Source organism: Panulirus ornatus, chromosome 5, assembly GCF_036320965.1.
Source record: "Panulirus ornatus isolate Po-2019 chromosome 5, ASM3632096v1, whole genome shotgun sequence".
In the NCBI taxonomy this organism is placed as follows: Eukaryota; Metazoa; Arthropoda; class Malacostraca; order Decapoda; family Palinuridae; genus Panulirus; species Panulirus ornatus.
In genome coordinates this window covers 45,359,571-45,376,740 of record NC_092228.1, presented here as the reverse complement: position 1 = coordinate 45,376,740, position 17,170 = coordinate 45,359,571, and the positions used below count along the sequence as shown (strand labels likewise).

At 40.4% G+C, this 17,170-nt stretch overlaps 1 protein-coding gene across 1 annotated transcript in view; it reads left to right on the top strand.

Annotated features, from left to right (window-relative positions):
• Window positions 1–187: 187 nt before the first annotated feature.
• The window catches only part of LOC139748759 (uncharacterized), a 39,429-nt gene continuing 22,446 nt past the window's right edge, over window positions 188–17,170 (top strand). Inside the window, exon 1 of the mRNA XM_071662187.1 lies at window positions 188–1,017. Coding sequence (XP_071518288.1) covers window positions 526–1,017 — 492 coding nt within the window. The 5' untranslated portion in view covers window positions 188–525. The remainder of the gene's footprint in view (window positions 1,018–17,170) is intronic.

The window sequence follows — 17,170 nt, the reverse complement described above, 5'->3', positions numbered from 1 at the left end:
AAAGTTGAAAAACGGTATGGGAGGAAGGAGGAATTTCTATCTAATGTCTCGATACTTTAAGTATAATTCCTTACGGTTAATAAAGTATATATTTATATATATATTTGTCCATTAATGGAGATAATTGAGGTGGCGTGGAATAGTTACCCCTCGGGTAGATGGTGGTCGGGTTGTAAACAAATGACGTCACAGACTGCCTTGTTCCACCCCGGCAGGTGAGCGAGCCCACAAGACCTTCTCCAGGCCACCATTGCCCCGTATTTCCTCCCCATCTCCGTGTAATCTCCGGCGGACATGGATATAACTGTCAGTGACCGCGTAGCCAAGCACGGTGCTTGAAAGAGATGACTTAATAGACGCCGCGAGTTAAATTTGGCGAGGGGGAGGAGGGAAAGAGCCACGAGTGGGGGTTGTTTGCAAGGCCCCGGATTTAACCCCACAGACCCGGGGGGTTATTTTCGTCTCAGTTGGTCCCCGAGAGTCCACCCCAGCGGGGAGAAATTTGCTGCTCGTCCGCCCGCCACCATGGACGACGACATGGAGGACGAGATCATCTACGAGGTCTTCACCACCCACGCCTACATTATCTGGCGTTACCTGGGGGTGACTACGGCGGGGTTGGTGGAACTCATCATGCCCGGACCCGGGGAGACCCTAAAGACCAAGATGTTCCAGCCGGGACCCTTCCTGTTCCTGATGTTCCTGGTGATAGTGGCCAGCGTCGTGCTCCAGAGCAGTAGCCACCTGGTGCGGCAGTGGATGTTGAGGGCCCATTACCTCCTGGGTCTGGGTTCTGTGGCGGGGACGACCCTCAAGACCCTAAGCGCCCTGGATCTCGTCTCGGGCTCCCTGGCCAGTGACAATGTGACGTGGGAGTTGAGGGAGGGGATTGTGGGGCTGTACGGCATGCAGGGCCGCAGGGGGAATATGGAAGACCGCTACTCCATAATACAAGATGTGGACGTTGGGGAGAAGAAAATGTCCTTCTTCGGTGTGTTTGATGGCCACGGTGGTCAGGTAAGGCTTACGATCAGTTTTTGGCCTTTGTATACTTTAATATCATATTTATTTATTTTGAGCCCAACCTATGTGACTGAGAGTTCAAATTTAAGATAAATGCGTATAGGCTGCATTAAGTGTTCCGTAATAGGTCACAGCACAGTAAAAGTCCTAGAATATGACAAATTCTGCGGAAATCAGGCACTTTCTAGTGACTCTGTGGCACTCCTCGGGTTCAATAATTTCTAAGATAGAATGTTGCTGTCTTTACGTATCTTTTTTGTTTGGAGAAATAGTGCAGTTGGAAAGTGGGTGAAGGTATTCCACAAGCCACATTGACACTGGTAAGCACCTGAAGTACTGATTAAAGAAATCCACCAAAATGCAAGACGAGTACAGTATGGTTGGTGAAATGAAACCGTAATAATGTATAAAACTTATTTAACTATTGAAATATAAGATTATATAAAGTATTGCTTTTTTTGGATGTAGTTTAATGATTTTTGTATCGTGATCTCCATCCTGATGATGTGACAACATATATCCTGCCCTCTAGCAGTAAACTCAGGTTACTAACCAACCTAACCTAGAACTGCTAATCGTTTCTGTGTCCGGATGGGTGTCACTGTATTAGATGTGTTTCACTGACCCTGCTGCAGTCCTTGTGGATTTTGTTCTTTAGGGTTTCTGGGGAATGGCTGAAAACATGAGGTAGCACCACCATTACAAACAATGGCATTTAGCATTGAGAAAGTTAAGCAAAACTAGATAAGATGGACATCTCCAAATCACCAGGGCCAGATGGGATACACCCTAGAGTACTCAGGGAAGTCAGCAGTGTCATATGCACTCCCTTAGCAATTATATTTCAAACACATTCACACATAACTTTCAGAAGACTGAAAATGCACTGACATCACAGCTTAGTTTAAGGGAATAAGAAAGTAGCTGTTAATAATAGACCCATTAGTTTGACTAGTATAGTATGCAAGCTAATGGAATCACTAGTGAGAACAAATAATTGAGCAAATGAAAAGACATACGTTATTTATTAAGAATCAGTTTGGCTTCATAAGCAGTTATTCTACTGTGCTACAACTTCTACAAGTTCTAAACAAATGGACAGAGAGGGTTGTGTGGATATAATATACAGTGATTTCATGAAAGCGTTTGACAAAGTCCCACACCTATGCCTACTGCAAAAACTAGAAAAATACCATATCATTGGTCAGTACAGTGCATGGATAAGATCTTTTTTGCTTGGACGGAAACAGCTTGTAATAGTAAATGGGGCGAAATCTGTATGGAAAGAAGTCTCGAGTGGAATACCTCAAGGATCAGTGCTGGGTCCCATTGTGTTTGTACTATACATCAACAGTATGCCAAAAGTCACCAATCTAGATTCTAACACGTACCTATTTGCAGATGATACTAAAGCATTTAGAGGTATATTTCGTTAAACTGATTATGACAACTTACAAAAAGACATACATACACTATGTGAATGGTCTGAAAAATGGCTTCTATGCTTCCACCTGAAGAAATGTAAAGTTGTGAGAATTGGAAAATCGAAAGTAGAGTGGAAAGCGTAGAGTCTGAAGGAAAGTTTACAACCCATGGAGTATGTAGAAACAGAGAAGGATATTGGAGTGACTCTCGACACCAAACTATCTTTTGAACAACACATCTGATAAGATCAACAAGGCAAACTCAATTATGGGTGTACTAAGAAAAACAATGGAATAAATGGATTAAAAAACCAACCACAGCACTGGTGAGACTTCATCTTGAGGATACCAACCAAGTATGGTGTCCACATCAAAAGAAACATATTGAAGCTATAGAAAATGTCCAGGGAAGAGTGACTTAAGGAAGTACTGGGGCTATCAACACCTTTGTATGAAGAATGATTCAAGAAATTAAGCCTTCAAACACTGGCATATAGACGATCTAGAGTTGATATGGTCAAGATATACAAGGTACTAACTGGAAAATATGATGAAATAATGTCCAGTTTTGCACAACCCTGTGATGACTCCACCTGTGGGCTCTAGCTTAAACTGTATAAATCAAGATCAATATTAGATATTAGGGAATATTTGTTTACACAAAGAACAGTAGAAACATGGAACAGCCTACCAGAGAAGGTAATAACAGCACCATCAGTACATTCCTTTGAAGCTAGACTAGATCGTTTTTTGGGAAAGGCAAGCACAGAAATATAGCTACAATGAGAAAATACACACGACCAGACATGTCCTAAAATATTTGAATTTAGACGCGGAGTTGACTGAAGAGGACTCCACAGGAGGCCTACAGTCAGATGATCTTTGAGTAAATTTCAGGATGAAGACAAAACTGATGTATAGATTTCAAGATCTAGTATTAATCAGACGAGTTACTGTTGCCTCTTGTCATATCCATTCATGATCAATAAGAAATGTCAGACTGCATTTACTGAAGCAGACAGCTCGGAAAGATTTATGATGATGAACATACCTCAGGGAAAATCTTTGGAGGTATGGTTTTAGTCTGCACAAAGAAAAATAAATCCTGCTAGATATGACAGACATGGAGGACTAATATTCTTTCAGAAAAATATAAGTTTCTGAAAAGTCAAAACGAGAAGATATAGCAAAGTAAACATCCAGGGCCCAAAATGCTGAGTTCATTACTGTAACTGTGATTGTTGGAAATATGATGGATGGCATAGTTTTGGAATTCTAAAACTTAGTAGACAAGTATTTCCCATGTATATTTCATCAGTGATGCTGTGCACTTAAAGTTTCAATGTCCAGCAGCCTTTGGCCCCTAAACAGCCTTATTAATCAGAGAAACAGCAATGCATCTTGGTATGTGATTGAGTTCCGGAGGTGCAGTAGAGAGACAGGCATCCAAAGTATGCAGAGAGTCTATATGCCCAGTGGAACCAAAAGAATTATAAAAATGAAAATATATCAATTTGCATTTTTACGGTGTGAAGGTAGGGTGTTAAGTATAACCATACCACACATGTTTCTCTATGGCATTTGACAAAACTCCTTACATGTGGTAGAAGTGACTTAGATAGGTGCTGCATAAATACGAGCTTTATATTTATCCTTAAGTAACATATAATGTGGTAGCGAGGAGGGCTACGTTGATTAGAGAAAATGAGAGGCAAATAAACTTAAAAGTTGGAGGACTACAGTAGCTGCTTGTAAAGATCAACAAAATATGTCAAAACCTCATCTTTCCTCCCCTGATAGCTGAGATTTCTCTTGAATTTGAGTGTTACAGTCAAAATATACAAGCTGTGTGCATGATCTGAGCATTTTGTCAACTGCCAATGAATGTAAACATGTAGATGACACACTGAGCAGCTGATGATGTTGCCACCCAGACTCCCCTCAAGCAGTCATTTGTTCCCGTCACCAGAATACATTAATGTTGGTTTCTTTCTATGGTAAATCTTGACTGCTTTGGTGAGGTAAGTGAGATACCTGAAGGTTCTGTTGATTTTAGCCATAGCATTTTACCAATTTTATTATCATCCCAAATTGTCCCTGATCTTCATAGCCTTCCCCACTATTCAGATACAGTATTAAATGTCATACAATACAAGAAAATGATGCAAATCATTCAGCACTAGTCTCGATCAAGTGTTTTACGTGTAAGGAATGTATTGATGTCAGTTTCATCCAGTTTCAAAGAGAAATAGTGTTTGGGTTAAACTGGTACTTTACCATGCTCTGTCTAACTTCTTTTAGTATGTACAGTATGACCAACATTTTTTCCTATCACAGTTTGTTTGAAATATGGTGATTACATACTTTTCTAGCAATACTTTATTCCTTTTTTTTCATAACTTCAAAGAACAGAGGATTTAATGCCAGGAATGAGAGGTTTGTGAGTGGGGAGTAACTTCTCCTGTTCATTTGTTGCAGTTTTATGTGAACCTCATAAAACAGGTGAGGGCTTTGAACATAGGGAGAAATGTATGGTTAGATATAACTTGTTTTCTTTTTTATGAATACTAACCTGAACCAAACAAACCCTTGTTTAATTTGAGATGATAAAAGGCTTGCATAACATAGGTTAAATTTGGGTTTGTTAATTTGGTATAGAAAAATTTTCAAAGAATGTACCATTGAGGGCATTCATGTTGACACAACATTAGCTTTGCACCACTTAGAAAAGACTCTTCCACACACTGAAATATAGGAGAGTTTTGATAAAGTAACAAATTTGTGTCACACTGATCATCTGAAGCAATAATGAGCAATACTTCAGAGGAGATCACTGATTATTTGGCACTTTGCCTGAAACATAGTGGTAACTCCTGCTGCTGAAACAGCATGTGCTTATAGCAACATAGAATCCATCAGAATACTTATCTTGATTTTATATTTATGTGGGGCGTCTGGGGTAAACCATGGAAAGCTGTGTAGGTATGTATATTTGCGTGTGTGGACGTATGTATATACATGTGTATGGGGGGGGGGGTTGGGCCATTTCTCTCGTCTGTTTCCTTGCGCTACCTCGCAAACGCGGGAGACAGCGACAAAGTATAATAAATAATAATTTATAGGTAAACATTGATTAAGATTTTTAGAGTTGAAATAGTGCTTAAAATATCAATAACAAAATAAGAATGAAAGAAATTTAGAATTGAAAATGTGATGTGACAGCTGTAACTACATATGCGTCATCATTAGCTGCTCTAACAGAAAATTAAATCTAAACTAAAATAACTTTCTTTGATGTGTAAGATATCTTGATACATTGCACCTGTGCTTAGCTTTTAGCTCCTCAGAATACAGGTCAGTGTAGCTTAATGATGGATGTGCTAAGTACTATTTGCCCAGAACAGTACTTAAAGATAATCTTTAAATTCTTGTGTGTATACCGGTGAGATGATGCTGCCAAGGATATCAGAACGAGTAGCATGAGAGTTTGTGTACCTTGGTGTTGACGTTGCCAAGGTCCCAAGGTTGGAGTGCTTGGAGAGGTCAGATGTCTACTGCCAAGAGGCTGGTCGATCACCACTTGAGCAATGGGGAGGTAAAATCCACCATATATTTCCATACTTTTTGCCTCAGGACGTGACTTTCCATCTTAACTACTGCACTTCATTTCTATAGGGATTCACAGAGTTAAGGGTTATTCACATCACAGGAATTGCAGTGTCTGTAAAGGTGTGCTTAAACATATTCCACAGTTATTTATTTTCAAAGTTAAACCAGTGCAGTCATTTGAATAAAAACAAATTACTCTGTATTTAGTGTGATTTAAAAAGCACTTAACAGTTTGGTATTCTACCTCATTGATCACACACACATGGTGCTCATTTTTCAGAATTTGGTTGACTTTTGTGGGAGGTCTCTAAATGTGACAGGCCCAGGGCACATGACCTGAATCTTCAAGTGTTAATTTACTACAGGCTGTTAGTAAAATGAAATGTGTAGAAGCAGATTGAGATAAATGGTGTGCTCTATAAGATGGAATTTTCTAAGTGATTTCATCATATCTGAAAAATGTCATTTGCCCTTTAGTTATGAGGAAGAACCTTTTCCAGAAGTGACATCATGATTACGAATAATTGGTACCTGACTGTTCCTTACGTCGGTGTTGGAGGCATGTCTCTATTTCCAAAGTTCACTCGTGCATGAATCTACTGCGTTGTTTTCCGATCAGTCACCTCCTCTAAGGATTTAGCTTGCTGGCCTGCATTCCCTTTTCATCCTGGCATTTCCAAGGAGAACTCAGTAGCTGTTTTTGATCTGTGAGTTTTTGTAATTTGTCTCCTGGGTGGTTCATGATATTTCATTATTTGCAGGGATTGAGTTAAACATTTTTAAGTCCTGGTTGTTTAAAGTGATTTCTTTTACCGTATGGTTTTGGTGGTGGTGTTTCAAGAGAGTTTTGGGTAAAGTTGAGAGAAAGTTCTCTCTAATTTCCGAGATATATTACATAAGTGTTTTATTTAATGAACTATACATTTACCATCAGCTTCAAAACACAGCCATGTTTGAAAGTATGCGAGACAAGAATCAAAGACCCAAAATAAACACATTATCTCACATAACCATAGTAATTAGACCACTATATCATATATTCTTCCAGACTTGCCTACATCCTCCAAACCATACCAATTACGGTGTAGATTAAAAATCATACTTTCATGGTTTTCCAGTGTGTGGAGTACATCTCTCCTGTCTTTAACATGGAGAGAGTGACAAGTTTCATTCCCTTCTGACAGTTCTTATTTCTGTCAGTGTGGGCTGTGAATGATCTTTGCAGTTTTTTCACTTACATAGGTGATGACAGTATACATACACCTTATTCTCATTAATCACAAGGATCATGTTCTCATAAATGTTGCAGAAATTGAAACTGTAACATACAAAACATATATTCCCAAAGAAACGCGTATGTTTAGTGAGTGATACATTTATGGCCACTAATTTTTGGGGAGCATTGTTCCTGGGGTGGTGTTTTGGACAAGCACAAATGTTCAGTACTGCAGCATGGTATATATTAAATACAGTCCAGCACTTAACCATAGACAGATACCAGAAATTGTTTTCAATAAGTGCCATAACTACAGTACATACTGTAGATGAATATTATAAAACATTTTGAAGTCTGTACTCGCCAAGTGATGGAAACGTAGAAAAACAGATGGATTTGTAAGTAGCATATATGGATCTGGAGAAGGCATATGATATGGTTGATAGAGATGCTTTGTGGAAGGTCTTAAGAGTATATGGTATAGGAGGTAAGCTGCTAGAAGCAGTGAAAAGTTTTACCCAAGGATGTAAGGCATGTGTACGAACAGAGGAGAGTGATTGGTTTCCAGTGAAGGTCGTTCTGTAGCAGGGGTGTGTGATGTCCCCATGGTTGTCTAATTTGTTTATGGATAGGGTGGTTAGGGAGTTTTGGAGAGAGAGAGGCGAGTATGCAGTCTGTTAGGGATGAAAGACCCTGGGAGGTGAGTCAGTTGTTGTTTGTCGATGATACAACTCTGGTGGCTGATTCGAGTGAGAAGCTGCAGAAGGAGGCGAGTCACAGAGTGGGGGAGGGAGCAAAGGTTCTGAAAGAGATAACGAATGTGTGGAAGGTGAGAACATTACCTCGGAGAGCAAAAATGGGTAGGTTTGAAGGAATAGTAGTTCCAACAATATTATATGGTTGCGAGGAATGGGCTGTAGATAGGGTTGTAAGGAGGAGGGTGGATGTGTTGAAAACAAAATGTTTGAGGACATTATGTAGGTGAGGTGGTTTGATCAAGTAAGAGATGTGGGAAATAAAAAGAGTGTGGTTGAGAGAGCAGAAGAGGTTTTATTGAAATGATTTGGACATATGGAGAGAGTGAGTGAGGAAAGGTTGACGGAAGATGATATGTGTCAGAGGTGGAGGGAACAAGGAGAAGCAGGAGACCAGTTATTATTACCAGCCTTGCATATGTCCGACTCCTTAGCTGGGGTTCTGTTTTTACCAGACTCCCGAACTGGAGAAGCCCTATTGCCAGAACCCTGAGCTGGAGTAACGTTCTTCTTCCTACGAGTTCTGGTCTTCTTATGAACTAGGTCGTTCCCAGACTTCACCTCTTCGGCCACATCACACACAGTTGGAGTTTCCTTACTACTCTGAGCTGGAGCCTTACTGTTTTTCTTACCACTGTGTGCTGGAGTCTTCCTGTTGTTCTTGTCACCCTGAGCTGGAGCCTCCCTATTGTTCTTACCATCCTGAGCTGGAGCCTTACTGTTGTTCTTACCATCCTGAGCTGAAGCCTTACTGTTGTTCTTACTACCCTGTGCTGGAGTCTTCCTGTTGTTCTTACCACCCTTAGCTGGAGCGTTACTGTTGTTCTTACCACCCTGAGCCGGAGTTTTCCTGTTGTTCTGGGGGTGGAAGGATGAAGTGAAAAAGATTTTGAGCAATTAGGGCCTGAACATACAGGAGGGTGAGAGGCGTGTAAGGGACAGAGTGAATTGGAACAATGTGGTATACCGGGGTCGACGTGCTGTCAGTGGACTGAACCAGAACATGTGAAACATTTGGGATAAACCATGGATAGTTCTGTGGAGCCTGGATGTGGATAGGAAGCTATGGTTTTGGTGCATTACACATGACAGTTAGAGGCTGAATGTGAATGAATGTGGCCTTTTTAAGTTTTCCTGGCTCTATCTCACAGAAGCAGGGGGTAGTGAAGCTGTTTCCTGTGGGGCAGGGTGGTGCCAGGAATGGATGAAGGCTAGCAAGTATGAGTATGCACACGTGTATACATGTATATGTCTGTGTGTATGTTTATATGTTGATTTGTACATGTAGGTATATGTGCGTGTATGGGCATTTATGTGTATATGAGTGGATAGGCCATTCTTCGTCTGTTTCCTGGCGTTACCTCACTGATGCGGGAAATGGCGATGAATTATAATGAAATGTAATTGATGTATATATATGTGTTTGTGTATTTTATCAGACTGCCTGCTCGAGGTTACACCTAAAGTGAAAAGTCACGTACGATGAGGCTGTATCAATTTCAAAGAACTTTTTTTTACTTCATAGAAGTCCATCTTTTCTTGCTACTGGAAGTAGCACAGCCTTGATTTGTTGGTGCTTTTAGAAAGGGGTGCTGGATAATACTGGGACTCTTTTCCTACATGTTTTCTGTCTCCTCCTGCAGACCAGTGTGAAGCCCTTACCTATGCAAAGATTTCACAGCATCTTACACCAGTCAAGCAGTATTGAACACACAGCTTATCACTTGCAAAAAGAAAACTGACTCACCTGAAACAATGACTGCATCATCATAGAAGTCTACCAAAACCCTGTTAAGAGATGGAGAACCTCACTAGAGACTCACATAAACTTGAAGCACACAGAATCGAGGAAGTACTATGTACATGGATCAGAGGCTGGCTTACAGGAAGAAAGCAGTGTGTTGTATCAAACAGCAAAACCTCAGATTGGCTAAAAGTAACAAGTTGTATGCCACAGGGGTTGGTCCTAGGCCCAATTGTATTCATAATATACATTAATGACCTTGAACTTGGTCTTACATCTAAGATCTCCAAGTTTGCTGGCAATACTAAACTTGGAGGTAGAGCTGTAAACAGGCAAGACTGTGAAATGATCCAGAGAGATCTTAACTTACAAGCAGAGTGGTCAGACAGATGGGGAATGAAGTTTAATGTAGACAGGTGTAAAGTTATGCACTTTGGAGACAAGACTGTACGTTACGACTACAAACTACTCAAAAATTCTCTAACTAAAGTAAATGAAGAAAAGGACCTTGGGAGTTGTCATTAGCAACAATCTGAGATACACTAAACAGTGTGGACTCAAGTAGCAAGTAAAAACAGCAACCAAATATTAGGATTCATAGCCAGGAACATAGATTACAAGACACCAGAAACAATTCTCACACTTTATAATTCTCTAGTAAGACATGTTGAATTTGCAGTCCAGTCTTGGTCCCCAAACTTATATGAAAAGATGAGGAATAAGTAGATCAAGTACAAAGGCGTGCGACAAAATTTATCCTATCCCTTGGAAATCTGGCATACAAAGAGAGGCTAAAACGATTGAATCCTCCCTTGAAAAACGTAGACTTCGCGGCGACTTAATCCAAGTGTTCAAAATTCTAAATAAGTCCGATAAACTAAATCATTAACACCTTTTCGAAATACAAGAAAATACGGTTACCAGGTGAGTTGAGCACTGGAATAAGTTACCATAGGATGTAGTGAATAAGACTATAAAATACCTTCAAAAGTAGTTTAGATGATTTTCTTATTTATTATTAATTTATTTTGCTTTGTCGCTGTCTCCCGCGTTAGCGAGGTAGCGCAAGGAAACAGACGAAAGAATGGCCCAACCCACCCACATACACGTGTATATACATGCACGTCCACACACGCAAATATACATACCTACACATCTCAACATATACATATGTATATACACTCAGACATATACATATATACACATGTGCATAATCCATACTGTCTGTCTTTATTCATTCCCATCGCCACCTCGCCACACATAAAGTAACAACCCCCTCCCCCCTCATGTGTGCGAGGTAGTGCTAGGAAAAGACAACAAAGGCCCCATTCGTTCACACTGAGTCTCTAGCTGCCACTGGTTAATGCAACTATCTATCTATCTTTCATCATTAACCCTATTTTCTGATTTCATGATGTGGATCATTTACATGTAGCCTCTGAAATCACTCGTATAAATCCCTAACCCATGCCCAATGTCTTCAAGCAAAATATGAACAACCACTTTGAACAGTAACATTATAAACTCCCACTTTGCACAGTGAGAGTAACATTCATGTCTCCATTCAAACCACCTCTGTATACAAAATGCTTCCACTGTACCTGATCCCTTGTTGTTCCTCAAGCATCTTTATCTAAATCATCCCTAGTCCTAATCAGATCTCTCACTGGAACTATCTGTCTCTTCAGGGGCCTATCTCTTCTCTTTATACTTTCAATTGGATTACTGTACTGCCGATCTCCTTAAACTGTATAAGCGACAGCGGTAATGGGGACATTATAAGGTCAATGTGCTGCAGCAGGGAGTCAGTGACAGCTGTAAAAACCTGCTAAGTGGAATTACATTTCTATAAGTTTCTTTTTTCCTTACCAGACAACCCAGTTGTGGGTCAATCAGGCCTCTTGTTGTCTGTCTTTCTCATACAAACTCAGACAAGGATGAATACAACCCACCCTTCTGTTAATCTAAATGGTCATCCTCTCCTATTGGACCAAACCCCAATTATACCAGGCATCACAGACAACACATGCCTGATATATACACATCTTTCCACACAACATCAACTCAATCCCCATACATGAACTGAATGCCCTCAGAACTCTTGCTGGTCCCAGATTGGGACAAGGGAGAAAAAATCCTTTGTCCTCTACATACATCCACTTCATTCTAAACTATACTTCACCCACCTGGTCGTCCCCTCCCCCTTTGTCCTCTACATACATCCACTTCATTCTAAACTATACTTCACCCACCTGGTCGTCCCCCTTTGTCCTCTACATACATCCACTCCATTCTAAACTATACTTCACCCACCTGGTCGTCCCCTCCCCCTTTGTCCTCTACATACATCCACTCCATTCTAAACTATACTTCACCCACCTGGTCGTCCCTCCCCCCCCTCCTCCTCCCCTTTGTTAAAAGCAAATATAGCAAAAAAAAAAAAGCAAAACAAACAAAGCATTTAGAGCAAACACAAACATTCAACACCTACACAAAGAAACATAAATACCTCCAATACAACCTCACCTCAGTGTGCTTGGCACTCCGTTCTTAGAGGCCGCGTGGTGCCGCCCACACACCATATCCAGCCACCAGCCAACCCCAGGTAGGAATAATTGGCTTAACACCAGTTTCTTACTTCAATGGCTGTTAATCAGCGTTGCCAGATCCTTTCAGCCAAATTATCGCATTTTGGGGCAAAAGTATCGTGCTATGATTTTTTTTTTTTCCCTGAGGTTGGTGTATATTTGCCACTTTGACATGTATACAGTCGTGCATGGGCTTACAAAATCATACTGCCACTTTAAAGTATATAAATTATTCTCCGCTCCTGAGGTGAAAATGACTGTCGGCATCAAATTCCGAAACTTTGGTTAAGAGAAAAGAAAACAGCATTTTCTTCAGCCACGCTTACCAATATACATAAATTGTGAGAAGTGAAAAAAAAAAACATTTTCTTCAGCCACTCTTACCATTATACATAAATTGTGAGAAGTGAATATGTCTGTAGATTCATCCATTGCAATGCTAAACTTGGTCTGCTTCAAGTACTTAATTTGGTCATGTCTGTCAGACTCGGCCATAACATGAACACACACCTTTCTGGCACTTTGCCATTTCGTTTTCAGTTCTTGTGCAATTAGTGAGTGAAGGTCTGTACATATATGATCAGCCTCACGAAAACTTATATGTATATTTCGACCGTTTTAACAGAGTAAGTTTACTGGTTTCACCAGGTGTACGCCATTAATGTGTTTGATGAGAGCAGCGCACACATTTTCCTGTGCTATTCACTGTTTAAGTGCAACTTAATAGTTGTTATCTGAGCTGTTAGTTCCAATATTACATGTGCGACACAGAACCTTGTATAGATCTTTCTATAAAGGCAACAATCAAGTAAACTGTTTCTCCCACTCATGTCTGTGTTTATTGGTTCACGTCTTGGCTTTTCTCATCAGTGCACCAGGTCCTTGACCTGTCTTCACTCACTTCTGATTATCAGACAGTTCAGACATGATGTATGAACGACACTAGATTAATTAAAGCTCCCTCTTCTCGCCCCCAACCATTACCTACACCTGCTGTATTGTATGGAAGAAGGTCCAACTATTTTTAGTCTTATGTAATGTTTTTCCTCATCATGTTCATATTTTTCTTCTTAGAAAAATGATTATCGCAGATTATATAAGAATAGCGTCCCAAATTTCAAATTATCGCCAGACTGCTATTGGACATCGTACCAAGGCCAATAGTACCGTACCTGTACAAAAATAGGTATCGTGCCTCTGGCAACGCTGTTAAGTATGCTAATTTTACCAATAATTATTCCAGGACCGTTTTCTAAAGGCCGCGCTACGACAAGTATCAGAGCAACGTAGACTCCTTGGAAATGAATTTTTTTTTTTTTTTGTACTCCCAGTGATACAGCTTGCCAAAGGCGATTGTTCACTCGCGGTATAGCCTTGAGCGGGCAGTCCGGTAACACCAGCATATATATATATATATATATATATATATATATATATATATATATATATATATATATATATACAAGCGACAGTGACTCGAGTCCTTTAACTCCGTTAATCGACAGTTAAATTCGGATATTAACCTGTGGATAAGAAGAGAAAAAAATATATATATATACATTTACGGGTTTCTGTAAACGAGATGGTTTCCAAGAGTGGAAATATAGAGTGGAAATATAGAGTTGATTACATTAGCAGGCCCGGATCCTTAGGTTATCTTGAGAATATTCAGATGAGAAGATTCAGTCTCGTGTCGAGTGAAAAGATTATATTCTCGTGAGCGCTGGGAGGCACCCTGTAAGCCACATGCAAGATTATTTTAAATGGCTGGGGAAAGACTGGGGTTTGGGTGGAAGAAGGGCCCCTGGTACTATGCCAAGAGGCTGCTGCTGCTGCTGCTGCACGCAACACCTCCATTTGCTCTGTCATGACACTTGTGGTGGAGACACAGGCAAGCAGGGAGGAAGCAGGAATACCCAGTTTGGGGAAAACTAGGCCGCGTCACTGAAGCCCCCCGTCCGCCATATCTCAAGTCTTCGTGAAATGCGACGTTGCCGGGAAATGCGACTATGCCAGGGGGGATGTCTGGTGTTGTCTTGACGTCCTGTGTTGTCTTGATGTCCTTTGTTGTGTTGTATTGACATCCTGTGTTGTCTTGATGTCTTGTGTTGTGTTGACATCCTGTGTGGTCTTGATGTCTTGTGTTGTGTTGTCTTGATGTCCTGTGTTGTGTTGACGTCCTGTGTTGTGTTGTGTTGACATCCTGTGTGGTCTTGATGTCTTGTGTTGTGTTGTCTTGATGTCCTGTGTTGTATTGACGTCCTGTGTTCCAGAATAAAACATTATTGTTTGCAGTGTCGGTATTGTTGTCTATAAAGGAATGTATGCCACTGCGTGAGGGTATATATATATATATATATATATATATATATATATATATATATATATATATATATGTTGGAAAGGATCACAATTTTGCGCGTGATCCCATGTTTACCAAATGGCGTTCTAGCTTCGTCTCTTCGATTTATATAAACTGACTGTTATATTTCTCTCTTGTGTCTCCCCTGATGATGTGATTATTACACGAAAGTGCACTTGGGAACTTATCGTGTTTCATTTTCCCCGTGGACTCGTAGGAAAAAATATATATGTGTGTGTGTGTGTGTGTGGAATGTAGATGTGGAAAGGGAGCTGTGGTTTCGATGCATTATCACATGACAGCTAGAGACTGAGTGTGAACGAATGGGTTCTTTGTTGTCTTTTCCTAGCACTACCTCGCACACATGAGCGGGGAGGGGGATGTTATTCCATGTGTGGCGAGGTGGCGATGGGAATGAATAAAGGCAGACAGTATGAATTATGTACTCGTGTATATATGTATATGTCTGTGTGTGTATATACATGTATACGTTGAGATGTATAGGTATGTATATTTGCGTGTGTGGACGTGTATGTATATACATGTGTATGTGGGTGGGTTGGGCCATTCTTTCGTCTGTTTCCTTGCGCTACCTCGCTGACGCGGGAGAAAGCAACAAAGCAAAATAAATAAATAATTTTTTTTTTTTTTTTTTTTTTTCAAGAAGGAACAGAGAAGAGGGCCAGGTGAGGATATTCCCTCAAAGGCCCAGTCCTCTGTTCTTAACGCTACCTCGCTATCGCGGGAAATGGCGAATAGTATAAAAAAAAAAATATATATATATATATATATATATATATATATATATATATATATATATATATATATATATATATATATATATTAGAGCAAGGTATTGGGTGTGCAAGGGTACGTGTTGGTTGACTGCTGAGTGACATATTGCGTCATACGTAGTGTTGGTGTTTATGGTGGTGGGAGAATGATGTGGGTATGTTGATCAGCAAGGTTGGCAGGATCGTTCGGTGGACCTGACGGACGTGGAGTGGTTCATAAAGGATGGGTAGTTAAGAAGGAATTGTACGTGGGTAGTGAGAGGGCGTAAGGCATAAGAGAGCAGTTTGGTTAAAACACTTGGCAGGGCAGGTGGGCCTGTCTGAAGTAGGCCCCAGCCACGCATCTCTCCTGGGAACACTTGGGGAAAAAAATGATTTCTGTCCACCATATTTTTTTTAGGAGGGAGGAAGAGAGGGGGTGGTTATGGAATCTACAATTTTTCCACCAAGGTGGTTGTTGTAGGCCTGGTGGTTTACGTGTCTCAGAGGGAGGGTTGGAGGGTCGTACCCTGGGGTCGTAGCGTCGTGCCTGCGGGTCGTAACCGACGCGGGTAGACGCTATTCGTAAACATAAGACGCAAGAGATGCGCCCGTGCCCGTTGGAGGGTTGCCACACGCCACCACCGGCTCAATCTTTCGTTTTTCACACCGATATTATTATTATTATTATTATTATTAGTATTAGTATTATTATTATTAACGTCATGCGCAATAGAGGAATGACCCATTTACGTTCTCCGGCGAGTAATTCGAACATTAATGGACGCTTACTTGCATAGATCCGGTGGTTGTAAATATAAAAGTTCAATTTTCATTACGTATTCGCCATTTTCCGCGGTAGAGAGGTAGCGGAAGTAACTAGTGACTGAGCCGTTGAGGGGGTAAATCCTCACTTGGCTGCCTTCTCTGTTCCTTTTCTGGGAAAAGTGAAAAATGGGAGTGGAGGATTTCCAGCCCCCCCCCTGCGCCCTCTCCTTTTAGTCGCCTTCTACGACACGCAGGTGTATTACATATAATTTGCATGAACATTCTTACTTTGGCATTATAGTTATTATATATTATTGTAAATATAGTTATTATGAGTATAGTAATTCTGTAAGAAAAAGCAAAATTAATAAGTATTTTACACTGCCATTATCATTTTAACATTTATCTCTATCCATATTAACATATATCTATATCTATCTATATATATATTCGTTATATATATTTCGTTTAACTATCTAAATGTCAGGAGAACGTAGATACATTGTCATACAAGGGATCGCATACCGGATGTATATTAATCGAGGAATAAAGACACATTGTACTTTTAGGTGAAAGAAATCGAAGACATTACAGCCAGTCTTATTCGATTGAGCGACTTCGTGTTAAATTAGTCAATGTGTACAGTTTTCTGTGGGTGTTAGAAACGTTTTCTATGAATGCCAGAGGTGCCTACCATTTTCTACGGATGGCAGAGATGCTTACCATTTTCTACGGATGGCAGAGATGCTTACCATTTTCTATGGATGCCAGAGGTGCTTACCATTTTCTACGGATGGCAGAGATGCTTACCATTTTCCATGGATGCCAGAGGTGCTTACCATTTTCTACGGATGGCAAAGCTGTTTATCGTTTTCCATATTTTACGGATGACAGAGATGCTTAACCGT